At 34.6% G+C, this 12,709-nt stretch overlaps 1 protein-coding gene across 1 annotated transcript in view; it reads left to right on the forward strand.

Moving 5' to 3' along the window:
* LRRC9 (leucine rich repeat containing 9) overlaps positions 1-10,954 on the forward strand; it is a 104,440-nt gene extending 93,486 nt beyond the window's left edge. Inside the window, 4 exon segments of the mRNA XM_032593363.1 lie at positions 2,762-2,902; positions 8,044-8,188; positions 9,858-10,026; positions 10,867-10,954. Of these exon segments, the coding sequence (XP_032449254.1) occupies positions 2,762-2,902; positions 8,044-8,188; positions 9,858-10,026; positions 10,867-10,906 (495 nt within the window). The 3' untranslated portion in view covers positions 10,907-10,954.
* Positions 10,955-12,709: the final 1,755 nt, after the last annotated feature.

Raw genomic sequence — 12,709 nt, forward strand, 5'->3', positions numbered from 1 at the left:
CAAAAAACTTCAACAAAAGTCCAGGATCAGATGGCTTCACAGGTGAATTCTACCAAACATTTAATGAAGAGTTAGTACCCATTCTTCTCAAACTATTCCAAAAAATACAAAAGAAAAGAAAACTTCTAAATTTATTCTTTGAGCTTAGCATTACCCTGACCAGATATCAAAACCAGATAAAGACGCCAAACACAAAAAAGAACTACACTCCAATATCTCTGATAAACAGAGATAAGCATAGATGCAAATATCCTCAACAAAGTACTAGCAAACCAAATCCAACAATACATTAAAAAAAATAATTCACCATCAAGTGAGATTCATTCCTGGGTTGCAAGGATGGTTCAATACTTGCAAATACATCACATTAATAAAAGAAAGGATAAGAACCATCTGATCATTTCAATAGATACAGAAAAAGTATTTGACAAAGTACATCCATTCATGATAAAAAAACCCGACACAAAGTAGGTTTAGAGGTAACATACCTCAATGTAATAAAGGCCATCTATGAAAAACCCACACCCAATATCATCCTCAATGGGGAAATACTGAGAGCTTTTCCTCTATGGTCAGGAACAAGACAGGAATGTCCACTTTCACCACTGTTATTTAACACAGTACTAGATTTCCTAGCCACAGCAATCAGGTAACAAAAAGAATGAGGAATCCAGATGAGCAAGGAAGAAGTAAAACTTTCACTATTTGCTGATGACATGATACTCCATATAGAAAACCTGAAAAACTCCACCAAAAAACTGCTAGAACTGTGAAATGAATTCAGGAAAGTTGCAGGGTACAAAATCAATATACAGAAATCTGTTGCATTTCTATACACCAATGCTGAAGCAACACAAAGAGAAATTAAGGAATCTATCCCATTTAAAATTGCACCAAAAACAATAAGATGCCTAGGACTAAACCTAACCAAAGAGATGAAAGACCTGTACTCTGAAAACTATAAAACACTGATGAAAGAAGTTAAAGATGACACAATGAAATGAAAAAAAAAATCCCATGCTCACAGATCAGAAGAAAAAATATTGTTAAAAGGGAATTTACTTTAAAAAAAATTCTTAAGTAGGATGTCTAGTTCATTTTTAGGTTTCAAAACACTGCTTAGCAGCATATTAAAAGTTTTGATATGTAGTATTTTTCCTGTTCTTTATTTCTTAAAATCTAGTCTCCAAAAGATTTCTTCTTTATTCCATGAATGATTGAGAGGTGTGTGTGTGTGTGTGTGTGTGTGTGTGTGTGTGAATTTCAAACCTATGAAGCGTTTTTTGTTATCTCTTTGTCATTTATTTCTGTTACTGTGTTTTGGTCAGAGGAGACAGTCTATACATTCTTTGGTATTTATAAGACTTTCTTTCTGGCCTATAATGTGGTTCATTTTTTAAACCTCTATTATATATATATACACTACATTAGAAAAAAATAGATTGTTGGCATGCCTGGGTGGTTCAGTCAGTTAAGCGTCCAACTCTTGTTTCAGCTCAGGTCTTGAGGGCGAGCCCTGCTTCGGGATCCACACTGGGCATGGAGCCTGCTTGAGATTCTGTCTCCTCCCTTTACCTTTCTCCTCCTCCCCCACTCACACTCTTTCTCTCTCTCTCTCTCTCTCAAAAAAAAATAATAATAAAATAGATTGTTTATTCATTCCCCTTTGATGAAAATTTGTCTCTTTTTGTCTCTTCTTCATGATCACAAGATGTGCTATATACTTTTTCTTTGCTGTCAGTCCCCCAAGAACACCCCCACATTCAGAGATTTGCTAAAAGAACTCAAGGGACTTAGCATATCATTGTACTCATGGCTAAAATTTATTAAATGACATAGTGAGGATTCACAGCCAGGTGATGAAGAAAAAAGACACAGGTGGAGTCTGGAGAATTGATAAGTAGGCTTCCTTATGCTCTTTCTCTCCCATGAGGGAGAGAAGGGTCACATAGTACATACTCTTCACCCAGCAACAAAAATGCAGCAACATGTGTTTATGTTTCTACCCAGGAAATTCCACTACACTTAGCATTCAAGAATTTTGTTGGAAGTTGGTCACATATGTACCCAATGCCCATCACATACCAAAACTCCAGACTCCCAGAAGGAAAGCAAGTTGACCATAAATCATATCATTTGGGTAAGCAGTCTAGGCACAGTGAACTACCTTTAATCAGTTAAAGAATGGTGGGAACACTTCCAAAATCCAAGTACCAAAAACTAGTCAAGAGCTATCCTTGCAAGCAGACCTTTCTAAAGATAACAGTTTCAGGCCTACTATGTTAACTCTTCCTATATACCTTCTTATGTACACATGCAAATATTTTTCAGAGTAGGCTGACAAACTATGAAGGGATGGATTATACGATCCAACAGATGTGTACTGAATTCAACTGGACAGTGCCTATGGGAAAATACCATATAAGTTTCAAAGTAATTACTCATAAATGAATTTTTATAGCATAATCCTATTCATGAGTTGAGATTGCCTGTAGTTAATGAACAATATTATATACTCTAAAAAGAGACTACACGTCTAAATGGTAGTCTTGGTTAACAAAAAAGTTCTAATCTTCATTTAGTATAACAAGAAATTGAGAAATCTTTCAAAAAGGGAGCTCATATTTGTATCAGCTAACACTACAAATTAGCTATTATCTGTCATTTTTGGTGCCCAGGTTAAATTTCTTTCTCTATAAAGGTTAATCTTTGAAATAAAAGTTTTTTTAAGAAATACATTGTTATTTTTAACTTTATTCAGATTTGCAGAAAAACACTACATCGCCACATGCTCATATTTCGGCTGCCTAACTTACAGATGTTAGACGGAATACCTGTGAATTCAGATGACAGGGCAAAAGCTGAATTTCAATTCTCTGAACTACAAGCAAAGAAAACTTCGGTAATACTTCTATTATTTGTACTTTTCCTTTTAAAATATATCATTATTAACAAATTAAAACCAATTTACTGGGTAAATCTGGGCTATGATGTTCTGGTAGACTATTTTAGTATCTATTTTAGTGATTACTATCAAAAGCATCTTGATCTGGTGAATAGAGCATATACATACATGCAAATTCCAGGGAAGCTCCTTTTTCTAATAATGTAGTTTGATATAAAGAAAATTATTTAAAATCTTGGGGTGCCTGGATGGCTCAGTTGGTTAAGTGCCCAACTCTTGATTTCGGCTCAGGTCATGATCTCACGGTTTGTGACTTTAAGCCCACGTCAGACTTTGGGCTGACAGCAAGAAGACTGCTTCAGATCCTCTGTCTCCCTCTCTCTCTGCCCCTCCCTGCTTTCTCTCTCAAAATAAATAATATTAAAAATAAAATAAAATAAAATCTGTGTACCTCTTGCTCAATATATGAGATAATGCTAGAAGGTAAGAAACTATAACATATCACTTCTATAAACAGAAACTAACAAACTCTTTCAGTTTAGCAGATAGGAAGGGAAGGAAGGAATTCTGACCTCAACACTCTGGACTATGTAGTTCATCTAACAAGGGAGATGTGTGCTTCTTTCTTGTCGGCCAGAATAATTGTGCCTTTTACCCGTGAACGCTAAAAAGGTATCTGACCATGACATGAAAGAGTTTAGAGAGAGAAGCCACAAAGCATACCATTAGGAAATTCTGTCCTTGGCCACCAGGATTCTTCATGACCATCCTCCAAAGACTAAACTTAACCCAGAAAAGCTATAGTTTTTGAACAAAGAAGTAACCTTATTAGAGCTGTGCCTTTGCAAGATTTGAGAAAGAAGAGGCTGGAAGCAGGGAAACCAGTTAAGAGGCTTTTAGAGATTATGAAGACCTAGACTAGGGTGGGGCAGTTAAGAAGGTAAGTGAACCTCTAAAGTAAGTGAAAGCCAGAGAGCAAGGACATCAGTCAGTTAACAAATAACACTTTTGAAACTCATATTGAAAAGAAAAGAAGATTACCATAGATGCTTTTACTTAATCAATGGATTACCCAGCACTCTCCATCCATTCTGTAAAATAAATCGATTCCCAGAGCACACTGGAAGTTTGATACTAGAAGGCTCTTCTCTAGCCCACTTCTGCCTTCAGCAGATTTACACATTTATCAAGAGCTGGCTGTTTTGTCAAAAACTTATATGTCAGTTCTTTTATCTTAAAAAGCCAGATATGCTATAAATGCAAATTTTATTTTTTTAATTTTTTTTTCAACGTTTATTTTTGGGACAGAGAAAGACAGAGCATGAACGGGGAGGGGCAGAGAGAGAGGGAGACACAGAATCGGAAACAGGCTCCAGGCTCTGAGCCATCAGCCCAGAGCCTGACGCGGGGCTCGAACTCCCGGACTGCGAGATCGTGACCTGGCTGAAGTCGGACGCTTAACCGACTGCGCCACCCAGGTGCCCCTATAAATGCAAATTTTAAATTACTATTTGTATATTTCTATGATAACCAAAATAGGGTACTTTGGAAAATCTGGATAAAGATCAATCACACACGTACACACACACACACACACACACACACACACACACACACACAAATAGTGTCAAATAGGTTAGGAGGAAAATCTTGTAAAAAATGGGAGAAAATTATAAAAATTCAAACACAATATGTGGGAAAATTATTTTAAAAATTCTTGTGTTCAAATTTTCTCCACATGTCTTTAAATTCTTACTACTTTAAAGAAACCAAAACTGGAAGTTGTAGGCAAAACATTAAGGATAGCTTTATCTAAGAACAATGAGATAAAATACCAATCAAGGGACTCTTACAGAAAAGGCCTCAGCCATCACAAGATTCATGAGCGCATGTACATTTATGTTTTATGACTAAAAAATAGGGGTGCCTGGGTGGCTTAGTCAGTTAAGCATCTGACTCTTGATTTCAGCTCAGGTCATGATCTCATGGTTTGTGAATTCAAACCCTGCATCGGGCTTTGTGCTGATGGTGGAGAGGCTGTTTGGGATTCTATTTCCCTCTCTCTCTGTCCCTCCCCTGCTTGCTCTCTCTCTCTCTCAAAATAAATAAAATTAACTTAAAATTTTTTTAAATACATCTAAAAAATAAACATGAATTATATATACAATTCTTAGTTATTCCCTGATTTTTTTCATCAACCTTGACATTTTTTGGTTAACCAAGGAGCTTCTATTATAGGTCAAAGTAGTCACAGAGACCTGCAAGACTTAAGGTTGTACAGTGTTAATAAGTATTAACTACAATAGCCAAAGGAAGTGGTTCATTTGTAGGTTATATCTATAAAAATTATTCTAAAAATTATGCTTTGTGAAAACAGATCTTAGCTACTAATTTGTATGACTTAACTAAGAAAGAGCACCATCTAATGTGATCTACTGAAATTACTGTCACAGGTCCTAGTCTTTCAAAAGAGAGCAAATAATCAAATAAAATTTAGGTCAGTGATCTAAGGCTCCTTTCCCCTCTCTATTTTATATTCCTGGAGCAAGTCATTTCTTACTTCCAGAAGTGGAAAACTAAAGGAAACTTGAGTTTCCCACTGCTGCTGTAATAAATTACTCAAATTTAGTGGCTTGAAACAACACAAATTTATTATCTTATAATTCTAGAGGTCAGAAGTCCAAAAACTGGTCTTACAGGGCTAAACACAGGCAGTGACTCCTATATTTCTTCTGGAGCTCAAGGAGAGAATTTGTTCTTTGCCTTTTCAAACTTCTGGAAGTTATCTGCATTCCTTGGCTCACGGTCCTCTTCCAGCAATAGCATCACTTCCACTTCTGATTCCATCTGTACATCTTCTCTATCTCTGACCCTCCTGACTCCCCTCCTTCTTATAAGGACTCTTGTGATTGTACTGAGACCACCTAGATAATCAAAGATCATTTCCTCACCTCAAAATCCAATGTAATTATGTCTGCAAAGTCCCTTTTGTCATGTAAGGTAATATATTCACAGGTTTTGGAAATTCAATGTGGACATCTTTTTTTTTGGGGGGGGGCACTATTCTGCCTCCCATACCACATATGTGAGGGCTCCAGGTGAGAGAACTATAAAAACTGTCACATTACAATTTATAAATTGTATTTTAAGGTAATGTTGGCTAATTTGAAAAATTACATATAAATTCACCAAATTACATATAAAGAAATCACTTAGAGAAACTTTAAAGATCCTAATTTCCATATATATTTTTTTATTAGTTTCATGTAGCAGAAAAAATACACAAACTCAAATTTTAGTCGATAAGTATTTTACTAAAGGATTTGCTTCTTGGTTATTCTTTTCTATTTATCATATAGTGAACTCAGATTTTTCCCATTACTATATATGATATGATAATATGCCTTGAGTGAATCTAGACATGTATTCTTGCCATTTGAATCAGTGCCATATAAAAAAACTTAATTATTTTTCCACTTATTCTATATGTAAGCATTTTATTAAAAATTATTTTTTGATTTGTCTATACATGGTTAATAAAATAAGGGGGATATCCAAAGTCTTTATTTTAGAGAAATCCTTTTTTAGATCTTTAAAATTTTATAATGTTTATTTTTGAGAGACAGCACACACACACACACACACACACACACACACACACACGTGGGGGAGGGGCAGAGAGAGAAGGAGACAGAATCCAAAGCAGATTCCAGGCTCTGAGCTGTCAGCACAGAGTCAGACACGGGGCTCGAACCCACAAATGGTGAGATTGAGACCTGAGCCAAAGTCGACGCTTAACCGACCGAGCCACCCAGGCACCCGTATTTATTTATTTTTAATTGATCTCTACAGCCAATGTAGGGCCTGAACTCATGACCCCAAGATCAAGAGTCACATGCTCTTCCAACTGAGCCAGCCAAGTGGCCCAGAGAAATCTATTTTAAGATTCAATAACAATGTTTATTTTCATGGCTAGGATAAAATTGAGCCATCATTTCTTTTAGCTATTCAGAAGACACAAAAACAATCCTTTTTCAAGTTTATCACTTCAGTCTAATTCATTTTTCTTTCAGTTACTGCTGTTCTTTCTTTTTTAAGAGCAAGTAAAGATAATTAACTCTAAAGTTGTCCTTTAAACCAAAACATTTTGGTCCTTTTGGTTTCAGAAGAAAATTTGACAACATTCTAGATTAGTGATGGGAAGAAACTCTAAAAAGGAATTAGTTAGGGAATTTGGGACTGAGCATCTTTAGTAAAAAGCCTGATACTTTAGTGCTCATTACAAAGCTGCATTCTTGTTGACACTTATTAAAACAGGGTAATTGGCCATTTTACACTAATGGCAAACACTTATATTTCTAAGTAAGTTGACTCATATATTCAGAATTCATATTTTTAAAAGTATAAACAAGGTCAGTCTTAAGACAGAGCAAGCATAAATTTCTAGGGAAACCAAGAGTCTCCAGCCTAAAATACTTGTCTCCTCTGTTTGCTGATTCCTGAAATTCTTTTAAAAGCCTCTTAATCCTCAACTAACTTAAAATGTAAACACCATTTAGAGAGTTAGCACATTCATTAAGTGATTGTTATAAGATGCTTTTCTTAGTCCCCATTTATTTACTTGTTTTTGAAAAACTAATTAACTGCAAGGCACCTGATGAGGTAATATGAGGATTATAAAGATGTTGAAGATATAATGCTTACTATCTAGAAATTCCTGCTCAGTAAAAAAGAAAAGAGAAGAAAAAAGAAAAGAAAAGAAAAGAAAAGAGAAGAGAAAGAGAAGAGAAGAGAAAAGAAGAAAAAGAAAAAAAAAGAAATGTTACAAAGGAGAAAAAGTTTAATTCTCATTTTCTTGATTCTACACTTACCTCATTGAGATCCTATGGAGAGAGGGAGATGCCGTCATACTAGTGATGAGTACAGTACAATCTGAAAAGACAGAACATAAGGTTCTGAGAGAGGTTAAGGGTTCAAAAGACTGTTTCAGTTTCTGCCTCATACCAACTCAGTTTAGGCATATAACTCCTGACCTAAAAATTTTTAAATTATCAAGTGGGGCTTGCAGTAAGGACGAAATCTATTGATCTGAGTTTTGGAAATGAGACATTCTTAACTGGTTTTATTTTATTATGTAGCTCATTCCTGTTACCAACTGTCCAATGGATGGTGGGTCATTTGGCCAAGTGAAAGCTCCTCCCATGAAGATAACAAATGTAATTCTGCCTAGTGGATTTAGCCATTACTTGGGATCTGACTTCACTTTAACTCCTGAAGCTGAAGGTATTTTGACAAAAAGTTTCAGAATGAACGTAAAAGCAAACAAACACTTCATTTGAAACAAAAATCTCGCTTTGATTTCTAATACTACGTAAAATTGCATTTTTAAATTTACATTTCCTAAAATTGCATGTTTGTTCAAGTTTCATGTGGCCATTCTGACTTTAGAGTCTATAGTTTTGGGGAGTTTTGTTCAACTACTAATATTTTGTAACTAAACATTTGCTTGTAATGTGAACTTTGTGATACTTGCACAATTATTTTCTGAATTATGTATTTTCAAAGGTTTTGTTTCATTTTATGTATTTCATAGCATATAACTGCTAAAACCAATTCTTTTGTACATCCTGCTAAAAGTAGAAATCAGAGGTTTAAAAATATCTGTGACAACAGATTCTTGGGGTACAAAGAGAAGATCGGATTTTATCCTTGAAACCACAAGTAAAGCATGCAGCTAATACTAGAGAAAAGTTTCAAGAAGTACAGCTCGAAAGGAGGGAGTATATTAAAAGGACAGGGCATGGAAATGTATCCTTCTATTACACACATTTTAAATTTTTTTTTTCAACGTTTATTTATTTTTTGGGACAGAGAGAGACAGAGCATGAACGGGGGAGGGGCAGAGAGAGAGAGAGACACAGAATCGGAAACAGGCTCCAGGCTCTGAGCCATCAGCCCAGAGCCTGACGCGGGGCTCGAACTCACGGACCGCGAGAACGTGACCTGGCTGAAGTCGGACGCTTAACCGACTGCGCCACCCAGGCGCCCCAATTACACACATTTTAATTCAGGCTTAGATCAAACCTATTCCCTAATTCCATATCTTCACTGGTTATCTTGTTGGTGAAAGTGGGGATAGCCACTCCTCTCAGGGCTCACCTCTTCCATTCCCTGTAACATTCCACTTTGCTTGGGACCACTGGTGGCAATAAAATTGAACATCATGAATTTATAAAATGATCTAAGAGCCTACCAAGAATAGTATATTGTTCTGTGTGATTATTTCAAGAAGAAACTCAGTTAAAAGAAACCCCAAATCATTTACTTTGTTAAGATGTTATTTTTTAACTTATTTTTCATACTTCTACATACTAAATGGCTTTAAGATTTTAGTCACGGTGAGAACTTTTATGCTTCTGTCTGATAAATATAACTATTAGTAAAATAGGACATACCAAATTTTTAGCCTCCTTAACAGTACAATGTCCTCTTCGGGAATGGCATCAATATCTTTTTTTTTTCCTGGCACTAGTTCAATCCTGAATTCATCTCCATAACGTCCTCAGATCTGTCTTCAAAATTTGTCTGTGACTATATTTGAGGTTTTTCTTAAAAAGTCTTATAATTTCTCTCCTATCTTCTGACTATGTTGCCCCAATTTTTATTTTGAAAAATTATGGTCACTTTGTCTGTACATTTATTACAGCACACAGCTCTAGATATTTATATTTTTAAAAATTACCTAGAAATAATCAAATAGATTCGCTAACTCAGACATTTAAGCAGCATTGAGTGCTAGAAATATATTCCAATTCCATAATTTTATTTAAAATTTTAAATTCATGTTATGAAATATGTACAGGATACATTCAGCTCAAGGGCAGCCAAGCTTTATTACTTAATTCATTTCATTACTTACTGCTTCTCATTTTTTCACAATTCCTAATTTCAGACAAAAAAAACAAGAATGCAAGGACTCTAACAAATAATCCTCGGAGCATCCATGCAGAAATAGCTTTTCGGCAACTCAGAGGAATAGATCCCTCTCCGTCTCTTTTATCACATCAGAATATGACATCTCCAACTACACAAATGTACCAGAGCAACCCAGATGAGGGAAGGTAAACTATTCTGTGTTTTAACATCATTTCTCATCATTAAAAAAAAACTCCCCAAATTTGCTAGTCATGTATAAAAATAGAAAACATTATTGAATACTATTATTTATTTACTGAGAGCAGGGAGAAGCTGTCAGATAGCATAAGGCTTCTCCCACATTCACAAAACCTTTCCCAAAGTCCAGTATATTTACTTCATAATTCAAAAAGACTTAGAAATGGCTATCAAGGTAGAATAGTGCTCACCTATGCTTACATGAGGGAACACTGAAGTAAACACTTGTAATTATATTGTCTCTGAAGTCACTTCTCACTAAATGTGCAACATGATTCACTTACATTTTGAACAACAAGATAAATTCAACTCTGAAATCACGAAACACTGAGAATTTTGTCGATTCTTCAAACCTCTTCTTGTAGTTCTGACTTGCCTCTCCTCCAGTCTGGACCCTCTCCCTGGAGGCCAGCTCAGTGCCTAAGAACCTGCTACTTCTCATTAAGAATCCACTCTGTTCAACACCTGTCTGCCTAGATTTCCAGTTATTACCTGTCCCCCAGCTTCTTTGGATCCAAGCTCCAATTCATCTATTAGTGACCTACTCAACAGCAGATCTAGTGTAGGCCTGGCTCCTGATGTACTGACTTCCTTCCTATTATCAGTCCTCAGGATAACCTGATTTTTAAATGTCCAAAAATAGGATCATTTTCTCTACTGCACTGTCTTTTTGGAATTGAACACATATAAATTACAGAAATTATTTACTGCCGAATGACCTTAAAGTAGCTGATCCATTAGGAAAATAAGTCATATTCTTTGACTTATAAATATCTTATTTCTGACAGAATTCCTGGCAGCCACTTTCCAAGATCAAATCGAATGTAACTGCCTAAAGAGAAATGAATATACACCAAGAAACCTATTTCTGTTTAGTAGTTGTACCAAAATTAGTAGACAGTGTTGGTGGAAATATAATATATAAGATAATCATGTTACTTATTTTACTGAAGCACTTCAGTTCCATATGATGATAATTTCTGTCACCCTGGTTGAATTTTACTTTAATATCACCTCTCTTAAACTTTCTTTATGATTATCTTAATTATTCATTTGAATTTCTATATTAAAAAAATCATGAACCATTATATCCTACAATTTGAAAAGATAGAAGTAGCGTAAAACAAAGTCCAGAGAATCAAATATTTAGTGCTGATATTGGAAGCATTTAGTTACAAACTCTTATTGTGGCCTGTCATATGAAGATACTAAGAGAAGGTAATTCTAGTAAATATGCATATTTTATTTGTTGAATATCTGTTCGTTTGGAGTTAACAAGAACTAAGGTATACATTTCTTACCAAACACAGCTATTACTAAAGCAAGTTGAGCTTTGCTCATTGAATTACAAACTAGTTTTTTAGGACTAAAATTGGGGGAAAAGTACACTTACGCCAAATCTGTCCTAAGAATTGTTTAGAGATGCAAATTATGGGCATCAGTAGTACTTCCTGAAAGTGGCTAACTGCAGGTGCAACCAGGCATTCGTGCTCTAAGAATAAAAAAGCACTATTTCAAATACAAAATGTGTTAATTGTACCCATAGTGTACAAGCAGTTTGAGGCTAAAAAGAACATATGTTCAAACTGAGTGGACAATTTTAAATTTGAGATCCTTAATAATTTATTTCACTGGAAATAATTTTTCTAAAATTTTACACTGCATAGTACTAGGGCACATCACAAATAAATCAAATATGGTTTTGAATTTGATTGTTTTATTAGATACAGCTCTTTAAATTAATGACTAAATTGCCAATCATATTTTGATATAAATGGGCTCTACAATTCATGAATTATTCTACTAAAATTTTCCAAGTATTGGTTCAACACTGCATGTAGTTTTCATACTATTTTAGATGTTCCTTACATGAAAATAAATTTTTACTAAAATATTTGTATTTTTTAATCTACCTGGAAATAGGCTTAAAGATATTTTGGAAACTAATTCCAATGTGTCTGCAGCAATATTGTATCTTTTCTTCTTCAAATGCTATATATGCTTATGATTTAATCATGTAATGCTTAAAATTTCAAATCCAATACAGATTGATTTTATACTTTTTAATGTGTGGTTTTTAAACAACTGTTACTCTTAGCTGAAAATAAGATCCTTTGTTTAAAAAACAACTCTGCAGTTCTTATGATGTCCAGAAGATGTCTTTCTTGCCCTTTAGTTTTAACAACTGCTTCCCTTACAGTGTTTGGATGAGTGTCTGCTCTTCATTCTTTGTTACTAACTTGGCATCGCCAGCTTTTTTTCTTTGATGATAATGTATAAATGAAATACTGAATATATGTTACTTTTATAATGAAAATTGCCTTTTCAAATAATAAATCTGGTGGGAAAAATAAGTGCAACTGGCTTTCACTAGACAAAAAGAATTTACAAGAATTAGAAAAGTATAAAGCAGGAAAACATAACTCATTATTCAGCATCCACTTAACATTTAGCATATTTTCTCCAACCATTTTTCCTATCCATTTGGAATATACTTGAGATGATCATTTGATTTTTATGTACTACACATTGTTAAATTTTGAGATATCATTTCTCTTATAAATTTTTAATTACATCTGAATTTCCTGAAAGAAGTAAATGAATTTATAATACATAATTTGATAATAACAT

The sequence above is a fragment of the Lynx canadensis genome, chromosome B3, assembly GCF_007474595.2.
Source record: "Lynx canadensis isolate LIC74 chromosome B3, mLynCan4.pri.v2, whole genome shotgun sequence".
Classification (NCBI taxonomy): Eukaryota; Metazoa; Chordata; class Mammalia; order Carnivora; family Felidae; genus Lynx; species Lynx canadensis.